At 47.2% G+C, this 15729-nt stretch overlaps 2 protein-coding genes across 2 annotated transcripts in view; one reads left to right on the top strand and one right to left on the bottom strand.

The window, feature by feature from the left end:
• LOC125721991 (E3 ubiquitin/ISG15 ligase TRIM25-like) overlaps positions 1–15729 on the top strand; it is a 162884-nt gene that overhangs the window by 86786 nt on the left and 60369 nt on the right. The gene's annotated exons all lie outside the window — the stretch shown is intronic.
• LOC125722026 (NLR family CARD domain-containing protein 3-like) overlaps positions 1–15729 on the bottom strand; it is a 65658-nt gene that overhangs the window by 30781 nt on the left and 19148 nt on the right. Inside the window, exons 5-6 of the mRNA XM_048998275.1 lie at positions 15476–15704; positions 13160–14978 (exon numbers count right to left, since the gene is read on the bottom strand). Coding sequence (XP_048854232.1) covers positions 13160–14978; positions 15476–15704 — 2048 coding nt within the window. The remainder of the gene's footprint in view (positions 1–13159; positions 14979–15475; positions 15705–15729) is intronic.

Raw genomic sequence — 15729 nt, 5'->3', positions numbered from 1 at the left:
GTAGATGTGATCCCTGTGCCTGGTGTGTGTTAACACTCCGCTAGCGGCATTCTGGGTCCGTTGTAGATGTGATCCCTGTGACTGGTGCGTGTTAACACTCCGCCAGCGGCATTCTGGGCCCGTTGTAGATGTGATCCCTGTGACTGGTGCGTGTTAACACTCCGCCAGCGGCATTCTGGGCCCGTTGTAGATGTGATCCCTGTGCCTGGTGAGTGTTAACACTCCGCCAGCGGCATTCTGGGCCCGTTGTAGATGTGATCCCTGGGCCTGGTGCGTGTTAACACTCTGCCAGCGGCATTCTGGGCCCGTTGTAGATGTGATCCCTGTGACTGGTGCGTGTTAACACTCCGCCAGCGGCATTCTGGGCCCGTTGTAGATGTGATCCCTGTGCCTGGTGTGTGTTAACACTCCGCTAGCGGCATTCTGGGTCCGTTGTAGATGTGATCCCTGTGACTGGTGCGTGTTAACACTCCGCCAGCGGCATTCTGGGCCCGTTGTAGATGTGATCCCCGTGACTGGTGCGTGTTAACACTCCGCCAGCGGCATTCTGGGCCCGTTGTAGATGTGATCCCCGTGACTGGTGCGTGTTAACACTCCGCCAGCGGCATTCTGGGCCCGTTGTAGATGTGATCCCCGTGACTGGTGCGTGTTAACACTCCGCCAGCGGCATTCTGGGCCCGTTGTAGATGTGATCCCTGTGACTGGTGCGTGTTAACACTCCGCCAGCGGCATTCTGTGCCCGTTGTAGATGTGATCCCTGTGACTGGTGCGTGTTAACACTCCGCCAGCGGCATTCTGGGCCCGTTGTAGATGTGATCCCTGGGCCTGGTGCGTGTTAACACTCCGCCAGCGGCATTCTGGGCCCGTTGTAGATGTGATCCCTGGGCCTGGTGCGTGTTAACACTCTGCCAGCGGCATTCTGGGCCCGTTGTAGATGTGATCCCTGTGCCTGGTGCGTGTTAACACTCCGCCAGCGGCATTCTGGGCCCGTTGTAGATGTGATCCCTGTGACTGGTGCGTGTTAACACTCCGCCAGCGGCATTCTGGGCCCGTTGTAGATGTGATCCCCGTGACTGGTGCGTGTTAACACTCCGCCAGCGGCATTCTGGGCCCGTTGTAGATGTGATCCCCGTGACTGGTGCGTGTTAACACTCCGCCAGCGGCATTCTGGGCCCGTTGTAGATGTGATCCCCGTGACTGGTGCGTGTTAACACTCCGCCAGCGGCATTCTGGGCCCGTTGTAGATGTGATCCCTGTGACTGGTGCGTGTTAACACTCCGCCAGCGGCATTCTGGGCCCGTTGTAGATGTGATCCCTGTGACTGGTGCGTGTTAACACTCCGCCAGCGGCATTCTGGGCCCGTTGTAGATGTGATCCCTGTGACTGGTGCGTGTTAACACTCCGCCAGCGGCATTCTGGGCCCGTTGTAGATGTGATCCCTGTGCCTGGTGAGTGTTAACACTCCGCCAGCGGCATTCTGGGCCCGTTGTAGATGTGATCCCTGGGCCTGGTGCGTGTTAACACTCTGCCAGCGGCATTCTGGGCCCGTTGTAGATGTGATCCCTGTGACTGGTGCGTGTTAACACTCCGCCAGCGGCATTCTGGGCCCGTTGTAGATGTGATCCCTGTGCCTGGTGTGTGTTAACACTCCGCTAGCGGCATTCTGGGTCCGTTGTAGATGTGATCCCTGTGACTGGTGCGTGTTAAAACTCCGCCAGCGGCATTCTGGGCCCGTTGTAGATGTGATCCCCGTGACTGGTGCGTGTTAACACTCCGCCAGCGGCATTCTGGGCCCGTTGTAGATGTGATCCCCGTGACTGGTGCGTGTTAACACTCCGCCAGCGGCATTCTGGGCCCGTTGTAGATGTGATCCCCGTGACTGGTGCGTGTTAACACTCCGCCAGCGGCATTCTGGGCCCGTTGTAGATGTGATCCCTGTGACTGGTGCGTGTTAACACTCCGCCAGCGGCATTCTGTGCCCGTTGTAGATGTGATCCCTGTGACTGGTGCGTGTTAACACTCCGCCAGCGGCATTCTGGGCCCGTTGTAGATGTGATCCCTGGGCCTGGTGCGTGTTAACACTCCGCCAGCGGCATTCTGGGCCCGTTGTAGATGTGATCCCTGGGCCTGGTGCGTGTTAACACTCTGCCAGCGGCATTCTGGGCCCGTTGTAGATGTGATCCCTGTGCCTGGTGCGTGTTAACACTCCGCCAGCGGCATTCTGGGCCCGTTGTAGATGTGATCCCTGTGACTGGTGCGTGTTAACACTCCGCCAGTGGCATTCTGGGCCCGTTGTAGATGTGATCCCTGTGACTGGTGCGTGTTAACACTCCGCCAGCGGCATTCTGGGCCCGTTGTAGATGTGATCCCCGTGACTGGTGCGTGTTAACACTCCGCCAGCGGCATTCTGGGCCCGTTGTAGATGTGATCCCCGTGACTGGTGCGTGTTAACACTCCGCCAGCGGCATTCTGGGCCCGTTGTAGATGTGATCCCTGTGACTGGTGCGTGTTAACACTCCGCCAGCGGCATTCTGGGCCCGTTGTAGATGTGATCCCTGTGACTGGTGCGTGTTAACACTCCGCCAGCGGCATTCTGGGCCCGTTGTAGATGTGATCCCTGTGACTGGTGCGTGTTAACACTCCGCCAGCGGCATTCTGGGCCCGTTGTAGATGTGATCCCTGTGCCTGGTGAGTGTTAACACTCCGCCAGCGGCATTCTGGGCCCGTTGTAGATGTGATCCCTGGGCCTGGTGCGTGTTAACACTCTGCCAGCGGCATTCTGGGCCCGTTGTAGATGTGATCCCTGTGACTGGTGCGTGTTAACACTCCGCCAGCGGCATTCTGGGCCCGTTGTAGATGTGATCCCTGTGCCTGGTGTGTGTTAACACTCCGCTAGCGGCATTCTGGGTCCGTTGTAGATGTGATCCCTGTGACTGGTGCGTGTTAACACTCCGCCAGCGGCATTCTGGGCCCGTTGTAGATGTGATCCCCGTGACTGGTGCGTGTTAACACTCCGCCAGCGGCATTCTGGGCCCGTTGTAGATGTGATCCCCGTGACTGGTGCGTGTTAACACTCCGCCAGCGGCATTCTGGGCCCGTTGTAGATGTGATCCCCGTGACTGGTGCGTGTTAACACTCCGCCAGCGGCATTCTGGGCCCGTTGTAGATGTGATCCCTGTGACTGGTGCGTGTTAACACTCCGCCAGCGGCATTCTGGGCCCGTTGTAGATGTGATCCCTGTGACTGGTGCGTGTTAACACTCCGCCAGCGGCATTCTGGGCCCGTTGTAGATGTGATCCCTGGGCCTGGTGCGTGTTAACACTCCGCCAGCGGCATTCTGGGCCCGTTGTAGATGTGATCCCTGGGCCTGGTGCGTGTTAACACTCTGCCAGCGGCATTCTGGGCCCGTTGTAGATGTGATCCCTGTGACTGGTGCGTGTTAACACTCCGCCAGCGGCATTCTGGGCCCGTTGTACATGTGATCCCTGTGACTGGTACGTGTTAACACTCTGCCAGCGGCATTCTGGGCCCGTTGTAGATGTGATCCCTGTGACCGGTGCGTGTTAACACTCTGCCAGCGGCATTCTGGGCCCGTTGTAGATGTGATCCCTGTGCCTGGTGCGTGTTAACACTCCGCCAGCGGCATTCTGGGCCCGTTGTAGATGTGATCCCTGTGACTGGTGCGTGTTAACACTCCGCCAGCGGCATTCTGGGCCCGTTGTAGATGTGATCCCTGTGCCTGGTGTGTGTTAACACTCCGCTAGCGGCATTCTGGGTCCGTTGTAGATGTGATCCCTGTGACCGGTGCGTGTTAACACTCCGCCAGCGGCATTCTGGGCCCGTTGTAGATGTGATCCCTGTGACTGGTGCGTGTTAACACTCCGCCAGCGGCATTCTGGGCCCGTTGTAGATGTGATCCCTGTGCCTGGTGTGTGTTAACACTCCGCTAGCGGCATTCTGGGTCCGTTGTAGATGTGATCCCTGTGACCGGTGCGTGTTAACACTCCGCCAGCGGCATTCTGGGCCCGTTGTAGATGTGATCCCTGTGCCTGGTGTGTGTTAACACTCCGCTAGCGGCATTCTGGGTCCGTTGTAGATGTGATCCCTGTGCCTGGTGCGGGTTAACACTCCACCAGCGGCATTACAGTAATCTATTCTACTAGAAACAAAAGCAGGTATTATTCTTCCCCAGCCAGCATATGACAGCAGACCCCATAATGTATCTGGAGGGACGAGCAAGACAAGCATTTAGGAATGTTAATTCCTGTACAATGTAAGACAATTGCAGACAGCCTTGATAATCCAGCTACGAATCCCAGCCCGAGTTCTTAAAATATAAAGAAAGATTTAATAGTTTTTAAATGAACTCGGCCTGACTATTAATTAGTTTTACAAGCTTGTCCGTTCCTACCCCTGAGCTCGGCAAAATATATTATAGGTCAGCCCCCGCTTTCAAGTTTCATAGTCAGAGAACCGATGTTACACCCCAACACGGATGCGCATTCTGTTCACATCTTAAAAAAAGAAAAGAACGAAAATTAAAAAAGAACGAGAAAATTAATGTAGAGCTATAACTATTGTCTGTGCATGATTCTGCAATTCATAGTCAATAGTTACATAGACAAATTTCATAGAGGTGTGCAGCCTTGTGAAGAAGATGTGTGTGTCAGTAACGCGTTCTGGCCCCATCCCTGCTAGACGTGGTGATGAAATATACAGCAGATTATCATCGCTGCATCGCTGGCTGTTGGAATGGTGCCCGATAAATGCTGTGGGTTATACAGACAATTGGCAAATGTTTGGGGGTAGGTCTGGGCTTTTGAAGAGGGACAGTATTCACCCCTCGTGGGCTGGTGCCGATCTCCTGTCCAAAGGCATAGCTCTTAGTCTCCAGGCAAATCGCTGACTAACTAGAGCCAAGTCCAGGCGGCAGGCAAACCGGCATAACCGACCGCCTGCTAGTCGCTTAGAGTCGTCACCTAGGGTTCATGTTACTGGGACTGTGTCTGTTCCCCGCACTTTTAATCATGGAGGTCTATTCCACCGTTGTGTATATCATAAAAACTTAATAATAATTAAACCTAATCCGTTATTAGATAATAGGTGTAATGCAAGGCTAAAACTTGGACTTTTGAATGTAAGATCACTGGCTCCTAAGGCGCTACTAATAAATAAAATGATTACTGATTTTAGTCTTGGTCCTTATGCCTTACAGAGACCTGACTTAAACCGAATGAATTCATGGCACTAAGTGAATCTACTCCAGCTGATTACAGCATAACCCTCGACCAGATGGCAAAGGTGCTGGTGCTGCTGCAATATTTCAGTCTGACCTAGGAGTGTCTGAGCAAAGTGCTTATAGCTTTAGCACATTTGAAATTCTTCTTCTCAGTCTTGCGGGATCTTCTCTTTGTAGTTCTTCACCTCCAATCACCATTGTTATTGTGTACAGACCACCTGCTCCCTAACCTCCAATCACCATTGTTATTGTGTATAGACCGCCTGGTCCCTAACCTCCAATCACCATTGTTATTGTGTACAGATCACCTGCTCCCTAACCTCCAATCACCATTGTTATTGTGTATAGATCACCTTGTCCCTAACCTCCAATCACCATTGTTATTCTGTATAGACCACCTGGTCCCTAACCTCCAGTCACTACTGTTATTGTGTATAGACCGTATGGTCCCTAACCTCCAATCACTATTGTTATTGTGTATAGACTGCCTGGTCCCTAACCTATAATAACCATTGTTATTGTGTATATACCGCCTGGTCCCTAACCTCCAATCACCATTGTTATTGTGTATAGACCATCTGGTCCCTAACCTCCAATCACCATTGTTATTCTGTATAGACCGCCTGGTCCCTAACCTCCAATCACCATTGTTATAATGTATAGACTGCCTAGTCCCTAACATTGAATCACTATTGTTATTGTGTATAGACTGCCTGGTAACTAACCTCCAATTACCATTGTTATTGTGTATAGACCGTCTGGTCCCTAACCTCCAATCACCATTGTTATTGTGTATAGACTGCATGGTCCCTAACCTTCAATCACCATTATTATTGTGCATCGACCGCCTATTCCCTAACCTCCAGTCAGTGCTGTTATTGTGTATAGACCGCCTGGTCGCTAACCTCCAATCACCATTGTTATTGTGTATAAACTGCCAGGTCCCTAACCTCCAATCACCATTCTTATTGTGTATAGACTGCCTGGTCCCTGGAGTTTGCAGATTTTTCAACAATCCTGGTGGTCACTACTGACAAAGTCATGAAATTAATATTCACATGGAGAATGACAGCGATCCTTTAACAACAACGTTTTCTGCTATCCTAGACTCTGTAGGTGTTTGTCAGAATGTAGTCGGCCTACTCATGCCTGTAACCACACCCTGGGTTTGATTCTTAGCCATGGTGTCCTGGTGGATCACATATCTATTATACCTCAGAATCCTCTGCTCTCAGATCATTACTTGTTAACGTTTGATATACAGTATAGCCTCCCTTCGGCTTCAGGTCCAAAGTACACTATCAGACGTTCCATTGCCTCATTAACTACAACAGCATTTCTCAAGCAATTTCCACAGTCCTTCAGCCAAACATCTGAAGCCCCGTGTGAAAATGAACTTGAACGGGTAACTGTGCACATGGAGAAATCGCTTCGCAGCACCTAGATCTTGTAGCTCCACTTAAGAAGATAAAGCATAGAGATAAGAAACCTGCCCCCTGGTGCTCTGATCATACGCATAACTTAAACAGGCTTCATGCAAGCTAGAGTGCAAATGGGGCTCAACTAAACTAGAAGTTTTCAGATCTACCTGGAAGGAGCCTCTCTAAGTACAGACTGCGAGGTCTGTGTACCTCTCCAGAGTCATGGAAGAGAACAAAAATAATCCTAAATTCCTATTTGAATCTCTGTCTAGGTTAACACAGAATTCTTCAACATTAAACTCACAAGTCTCACAAGCTTTTATGAGTAATGATGTTATTACATTTGTAATGGTAAAATAAGGATTAGACAGACCATCCAGTGCATGTCTGTAGCTACATACAGCTGCCAGCCTCCTGCTAGTCCTATGTGTACTGATAATGACACCTTTGAATATTTCCTTCTTATAAAACAATCAGAACTTTTGAGCTTAGTTTCCTCCTGCAAATCCTCTACTAGCCTCATAGACCCAATTCCTACAAAAATTCCTGAAGGAGATTCGACCACTGATTAGCACCACCCTGTTAAATGTGTTAGACTCGTCTCTTAGGCTTGGATATGATCCAAAACCTTTTAAACTAGCTGTTAGACCTGTTCTAAAGAAACCAAATCTTGAACCTAGTGACTGACGAAATTATAAATCAATCTCAAATCTTCTGTTCATTTCAAAGATCCTGGAAAAGCTGTTGCTCGCCAGCTGTCTTCTTTACTACAGAAAAATAATGCTGATGAATTATATCAGTCTGGCTTTAGACCAAACCACAGCACAGAAACAGCTTCAGGCAAAGTAGTGAATGATTTACTTATGGCTTCTGACAGTGGCTGTATATCTGTGTTGGTATTACTAGACTTAACTGCAGCATTCGATACTGTGGACCATAATATCCTCTTGGAGCGGCTAGAATCTGTGGTTGGCATTAAGGAGACAGCCCTCTCTTGGTTTGGCTCCTATTTAACTGATCATTATCAGTTTGTCCACATTAACAATGAATCTTCCAAGATCACTAAAGTCAAATATGGTGTAGTATCACAGACGCACATACGACAGGGCTGAGATTCCAGGCTGCCTGAGACAAGGCCTAGTTTGGTATGAGAGGTACTCGCTGGCCTAGGCACAAAAGGGGGGTCAGTGACCCCACACACGCACACACTCACACATACACACACACACACACACACACACACACATACAGTATACGCACACGGCTCACACACACACACACACACACATAAACACAGATACACACAGATAATAAGGGAGGCCAGCATTCCATCTTTTATGGCCCAAAGATTTAGGGACCTACAGACAGCAGAGTGGACCTCAAGGATAGAGGCCCCTCAACTTGGCACGCAACCCCCTCCCCATACATCCTGCCTTACATACCACGCATTCACCCAACACCCTAAAGAAAGTTTCTATTGAAGGTTCAGCCTTTGTATTCCCTATATATTGATTTACTCATGGCTACTAGTCTCGATATCCAGATAGGTTTTGTTTGTGAGTCCTCAGACAGTCTTAGTGTTTAGCTACCCCTGCATACATGCTCTCATGATTATCCCAGAGGAATCTTGAAACTTAAATAATGTAACCAGGTATCTTAGTGTGGCTCCTAACTATCAGAGGTTCTTTCTTTCTTTGTTTAACAACCCCCCCTTTACCACATTCCTCTGTGGCCCTTATCTGATCTTTGTGGTCCGTTAGCACTTCTTTGTCCTCTACTATTCTGCATTAAAAGACAGAATTAATGTGTATATTATCAATTCTGGAGAGCAGATAATTGGGATAATGGTGCGTTTGATTATCTCTCTCCAACTCAGAACTCAGATGAAAACGTCACAAAATGTCAAGAAACACGTCACTTCCCATCGGAAACACATATCTTTTATGACGTTGATGTCGGACAGAATTTTGCCCCTGTGACATAATTTCAACATGGTGGTTTGTAGTTTGTTTGGCTCTCAAAAAAAGAATATCGCTATGAATGTACTAAAATACTTTATAAAGCTTTTAATGTGGTTTGACTAATTCGTGTTTCTTGTTTGTTTGTCTCTCGGAAATAATAATCTTACTCCAAAACTGTTAAAATATAAGTATTGTGGTAGCTCGAACGGGAGATTGTCGGACGTGATATCACCCAACTCGGATTTTCAGAGTTCCGAGAGATAATTGACACCGACAGGGAGCCACACCGACAGAATATGTTGTTCCCAGATGTGCAATTTAAATTGGTATTACCACAAACTAACGGCCACGTCTATCTAAGGGTAAGATGTGCTATTTAAATGTGAATATGTAATGTAAAGTCCGTATAAATGATCCAAAGTAGCAACCTCTGTTGATGCATATTAATGGGATTTATTAACATACATAATATCAGAAATTGTTAATTAATTAATACAGATGGTATGAGGTGTGACCCGCCAGGCTGGTATGGCATGTTTGGTGTCAGACTGATGGAAAATCACTCCTGATTCCAAATCCGGTCAGTGGTTACCATGAAACTGTATGTATCAAATGTTACACCAGTTTAATGAAAATCATCAGTAAAGTGGTAGTAGTCTAGTCATAAATACTAAAAGGACTGAAAACCTGCCAACTAGATGGTCAGCCATTGCTTCAGGTGTCGAATTCCTGGTCATCCCTATTCATAAACTTTAAACCATAAAACATGGCACCTCAGAACAGAGCAGGTGGAAGAAGAGAGAGGAGCAGAGGAGAACATCAGACCAGCAGAGGGAGGAGAAGAGAAGCCCCGGGAGAAGAGCAGCCCGGGAGAAGCCCTCCTGAAGCCTGCCGGTGAAGGCCTGCTACCCAACAGAGAACTGCAACCAAGACAGAGCCTTTCACCTTAAAGCTTCACAAGGAGAGAGAAGCCAAGGGGCTCCACTCCAACAACCGCTCCAGACGCCGCACCTTCTTGGGTGCTACCATTCCCTCAGCTCATCACCTCTGCAACCTACTGCCAAGACCCCCTCCACTCTGCAAACAAGTAAACCAGCTTCCTTTCATTCTAACAACATAAGCAGTTATGTTAACCTGCTTTATGACTTCATGGTTGTGTTTCCAGAAACTGTGCTTTATGATCTGGCTACTAAGCTCTGAAACCTCAAACTCGCCTGAAATATCACAAGACTCTCTCTCATTGGCCATGAGGGGAGCTTCATTACCGATCGTTTACATTACCTGGTGATGCAGCTCTCTGGACAAGCCTTCTAACCCAGGTTACTAAGCGATACTGGTAACTAGTGAATCCCATGTAAGTCTCAGATTAACCGACTCACAGGGATTCGCAATTGTGTTTGAACCATTCGGCATAACAATTGGTTAATAATCAGCATTAAATAATAATTAATTAAAAGCTAATTGACTTCAAAACATATTGATGAAGATATTAAAATTTACCTGAGCTAAATATTCCTACAATGGTGTCCCACAGGGATCAGTGCTGGGCCGCTACTGTACACTGTATATATTGGTCACATTATCAGAAATCATGGTGTTGGGTTTCATTGTTTTGCTGATGATACACAGTTATATATATCTGTTAAGCCGGATGATGCATCACAGCTCTCGGTTAGAAGACTGTTGACTAGATATCCGGTGCTGCATGGCAAATAATTTCTTTATGTAAAAGACAGAAAAACAGAAGTACTGTTAACTGGTCCGAAGACGGCTCGAAATAAGTTTGACAACCTCAAGCTTGGTGGTCTTCCTACCCAACCTCACACAGTGGTCAGAGATCTTGGTGTTCTGGTTGATTCAGATTTATGTTTCGATGCTCACATAAAAAGCATCACTAAAGCTGTGTTCTATCATGTACGGAACCTAGCCAAGCTTCGGAAGATGCTCTCCTTTCATGAAGCGGAAACACTAACACCTTTATAACTTCCAGGCTGGATACTGTAATGCCTTCCTTTCTGGGTGCCCATCTGGATCCTCACATAAACTTCAGCTGGTACAAAATGCAGCAACCAGAGTTCTTACAAATACTAATAAATGTGATTATATTAGCCCTGTTCTATGCTCCCTTCATTGGCTTCCAGTTAAGTCTCGGGTTAACTACAAAATACTGCTATTGATTTATAAAACACTGAATGGCCTTGCACCAGAATACCGTAGTAACCTGATGGCCTACAACACTCCTTGCTTTCTTCCATCATAAAAAGCAGGATATCTGTTAGTACCCAGGGTAGAAAGAGCTACGGCAGGCTGCAGAGCTTTCTCTTATAGAGCTCTTCAGCTGTGGAATGGTCTTCCACCGGATATGCGGGATTCAGGCTGACTCTCAATATTCAAGTCTAGACTAAAAACACACCTGTTTAGTTTACCTTATAGGGACACTAGTTCTAGCTCTAGCTAACTGCTCACTCCCAGTCAGACCTATAGTGTGAGGTGTAGAGCTGGGTGGGGATCGGTGCCATTGGCTTTGGATAAACTTAACTGTCAGTCTGTCAATTTAGTTTCACACCCCCTTGTGGAATTGGAGTGCTGACATTTCAGGGACTCCCCATGCCTGCGTTCCCACCTTCCTCTCCCTCCTACTTATGCTGCCATAGCTATATCTGCCGGAGCCTACATACTGCACTCACCTAACTGTTTGAACTGCCTATAGTCTCTCCTATTTTGGCTAATTGCACATTTTATTTCCCTTAATCTCCCTGCGCTGTCCTGCCTGGAGATCTCAAATTTTCAAGATGTCCTGCCTACCTTGCTGCCTGCGATGTCCCCACTACCTGTGACATCCTTCCGGCCTGCTCACCCTTCTGCCTGTGACATCTTTCCTGTTTCTCCTGCTGCCGTACTACTGTTCACCCTCCGATCTGAAGCAGCTCCAGCGCTTGCCTGTCATCACCTCCCTGCCCCCCGCTTTGTGACTGAAATCTTAAGAATGGGATAATGTGAATTAGGACTTTGCCATCTTGATCATTTGACTCCTTTTGCTGCCCTATGGAGGATGGGCTCCCCCTTTGAGTCTGGTTAGGGTTAGGGCTTCCTCTGCTGCCCCCTGGAGGATGGGCTCCCCCTTTGGGTCTGGTTAGGGCTTCCTCTGCTGTCCCCTGGAGGATGGGCTCCCCCTTTGAGTCTGGTTAGGGTTAGGACTTCCTCTGCTGTCCCCTGGAGGATGGGCTCCCCCTTTGAGTCTGGTTAGGGTTAGGGTTTCCTCTGCTGCCCCCTGGAGGATGGGCTCCCCCTTTGAGTCTGGTTAGGGTTAGGGCTTCCTCTGCTGCCCCCTGGAGGATGGGCTCCCCCTTTGAGTCTGGTTAGGGTTAGGGTTTCCTCTGCTGCCCCCTGGAGGATGGGCTCCCCCTTTGAGTCTGGTTAGGGTTAGGGCTTCCTCTGCTGCCCCCTGGAGGATGGGCTCCCCCTTTGAGTCTGGTTAGGGTTAGGGCTTCCTCTGCTGCCCCCTGGAGGATGGGCTCCCCCTTTAACTATGGTTCCTCCCAAGGATTCTTCTTTCTAGGGAGTTTTTCCTTGCCACTGTCCCCTCTGACTTGCTCACTGGGGGCTTTGGGCAGGGATGCTGTAAAGTGCTTTGACATGATGTAATGTTGTGAAAACACACTATACAAATAAAACTGAACTGAACTGAAATTGCATTCAGTGTTTGGTGGGGGGGGGGGGGGACTCAAAATGAGATCTGAACCAGCAACCTTCCGCTCATGGACACAGAGTCCGAACCCAAAGAGTCACGCACCACACCCAGTATTTACAAAAATGCTTCCTACAGCATCCAGAACTGAAACGAATATGAGTGGTTTTCCCACTATTAATGAAAACTGGACCTTTCTGCACGATGCTGTATCTTTGGTTATTTGTTACACAAAGGATGGTCGTGGAAATCTTGTCTTTTTGTTTTTACTACATCACTACCTTCAGGTAATATAAACTAGATTAAAAAGGAACCTTGTTGATAAAAGAGGGTAAATAAATTACATATATACATATTCATTTTATATTTTAAACAATGTTGATCTATTTCTGCCGGACTAGATGTGTCGTCACATCCTCAGCAAGGTGCAGCTGAGGCCAGCAGAGGGCGCCAGTGAGCAGCCAGAGACAGCAGTCATACGGAAGCTCCCAGCTCTGGGCTCCATCACATGAACACGCCTGCTGACAATAACACTCACATACCACTTATACACCCTGTGGATAAAGAGCCCTCACTGTTTCTATAGCAGGTTAGGATGCTGTGCCTGTGATCAGAAGGCAGACTGGATGGGAATGGAAACGTAGTAACAAACAAAAAGTGACATCACTACCTTCAGTCATTATAAAGGCTGTGGTCAAGATTAGCTACTGCTATACAAACAGCTATAGCTGAGATTATTAATATAAAACCCACTTATGAGGAGAAATATATAATATATATTACACATTTCAAACAATATTCATGTATCACTGCCAGACCAGACATGATTTCCCGTCCCCACGTCACTTACAGAGCCGTCCTGGAGTTCTTGACCACAGGCAGCAGCCTGCAGTGCTCTTCATCTGATCTGATGTATTTCTTCAGATCAAACATATCCAGCTCCTCATCTGACATCAGCATCACAAAGGCCAGAGCTGAGTACTGTGCAGGTGAGAGGTCATCTGCTGAAATGTTTCCTGAATTCAGGTATCTTTGTACTTCCTCTACTAGAGAATTGTCACGAAGTTCAGTCAGACAGTGGAACAGGTTGATGGTCCTTTCTGGAGATAAATTCTCCTGTATTTTTTCCTTGATGTATTGGGCTACTGTGATGTACTGGTCCCCCATCCCGGGTAGTTCCCAGCTTTGTGGCAATAGCGTCTGGGGTAGGCTCCGCACTTCCCGTGACCCTAACAGGGGGTTTGTTTTCCTAATGGTATGTGAGCTGATTCTAGTCGGCCCCAGTAGCTTTTGTAACAGAGTCTTACTGGAGTCTGTTGAGAGGCCCAGGAGGAAGCGGAGGTAGAGGTCCAAGTGTCCATTCTTGCTCTTTAATGCCTGATTCACTGCAGTCTCCAGCAGGTCAGCTGATGAGTTTGACAGAAACACATATAAAGCAGCGAGATACTCCTGGATGCTCAGATGCACAAAGCAGTACACCTTCTCCTGGTACAACCCATACTCCTCTTTAAAGACTTCTGTGCACACTCCAGAGTAAACTGAAGTTTCAGTGACATCAATGCCATTCTCTGTCAGATCTTGCTCATAAAATATAAGATTTCCTTTCTCCAGGTTGTCAAAAGCCAGTTTACCAAGTTTTAAAAGGAATTCCTTGTTGTATTCCTTAGGCTTAGTTTCATTGTTTTTCATATACTTGTCATTTTTTAAACTTGTCTGAAAGATCAGGAAGTGTGTGTACATTTCAGTCAGAGTCCTTGGAATTTCTCCCCTGTCAGTCTTCCTAAAAAACCTCTTAAGCACAGTGGCTGAAATCCAGCAGAACACAGGAATGTGGCACATGATGAAGAGGCTCCTTGATGATTTCACATGTGTGATAATCCTGCTGGCCAGGCTCCGATAATTAAATCTCTTCTTGAAATACTCCTCCTTCTGGGTATCACTAAACCCTCGTATCTCTGTCACCTGGTGGACACACTCAGCAGGTATCTGACTGGCTGCTGCTGGCCGGGAGGTTATCCAGAGGAGAGCGGATGGGAGCAGATTCCCCTTAATGAGGTTAGTCAACAGCACATCTAGTGACGTTTTCTTTGTTACGTCAAACCAGCTCTCATTGTTCTGAAAATCCAGAGGAAGGCGACACTCATCCAGACCATCAAAGATGAACAAGACTTTGTACATAAACAGCTCAGTGGATTGAAATGATTTCAGTTCTGGGACAAAGTGGTGAAGCAGTTCAATCAGACTGTATTCACCCTTAATCAAATTCAGGTCCCGGAAAGGAAGAGCAAATATGAAGTGAACATCCTGGTTTGCTTTTCCTTCTGCCCAGTCGAGAATGAATTTCTGCACAGAGACTGTTTTCCCGATACCTGCCACCCCTTTAGTGAGTACAGTTCTGATAGGTGTCACACGCCCACATAAGGGTTTAAATATATCATTGCACTTGACTGTAGTATCTTCTGTTCGCCTTTTCTTGGATGCTGTTTCAATCTGTCTCACTTCATGTTCATCATTCACTGCTCCAGTCCCACCTTCAGTTATGTAGAGTTCTGTGTAAATCTCACTGAGAAGTGTTGGCTGTCCTTCCTTAGCTTTCCCTTCAAATACACACTCAAATTGCTTCTTAAGTTTACCTTTGAATTCCTGCTGATGTTGCAGCATGAGCTGTCCTGAAAAGAAATGAGAGGAAAATGCACTAATTCTTATCGTGATCCTGACTAATATGAGAGGAAGAATATTTTCCAAAAACACACTTTTTTGCACATACATATCCAGATATTTCCCTGTGACTGTGAATGTGAAACTGAAAGTTTTAACATGCATATTTTACTGGAACACCGCATACAAGACGTGAATAAGCCTTAGGCAGCCAAAGGAAATGTTAATCACTTCATTAATTAATTAAATTAGTTTAAAAACTCAATGAGATATTGATCAGCCACATGAGGTGTGTTAGTTTTCAAGTAAAAAAATACATGGATATACTGCACGATTTCTGCAAATATTAGGGTGATTTTGGGAGAGGTTCTGAAATGGCAAACACACTTTGACATACATATTATAGTAGTTCTACACCAACATGAAGACCATTTAAACATCCTTTTCTCTGGCTGCCTAAGACTTTTGCACAATATTGTACATGTACATAATGTTATAAAGCTCTTACTCTTGTCCAGCAGGTCAGCAAGATCATTTTGCTTCATGGTCCTCAGGATGTACAGTGTTATCTTCAGAGCTACCTCTCTGACACTGGTCTTCTGCATCTGACCATCACAGTCCAAGTCATTGTCCTCCTCCAGCTGAGGCTCAGAGCATTCTGGGTAATTCTGATCTAGGTACCTCACAAACCTCTTCAGTTCCTCCTTTAGGAACTTCATGGCTTTTTCCTCTAGTGACTAAAATAAACAGTCAGAGTTAATT

This window comes from Brienomyrus brachyistius, unplaced genomic scaffold (assembly GCF_023856365.1).
Source record: "Brienomyrus brachyistius isolate T26 unplaced genomic scaffold, BBRACH_0.4 scaffold36, whole genome shotgun sequence".
Classification (NCBI taxonomy): domain Eukaryota; kingdom Metazoa; phylum Chordata; class Actinopteri; order Osteoglossiformes; family Mormyridae; genus Brienomyrus; species Brienomyrus brachyistius.
Note: the sequence above shows the minus strand (reverse complement) of the source record. Positions and strands in the feature narration are given on the sequence as shown.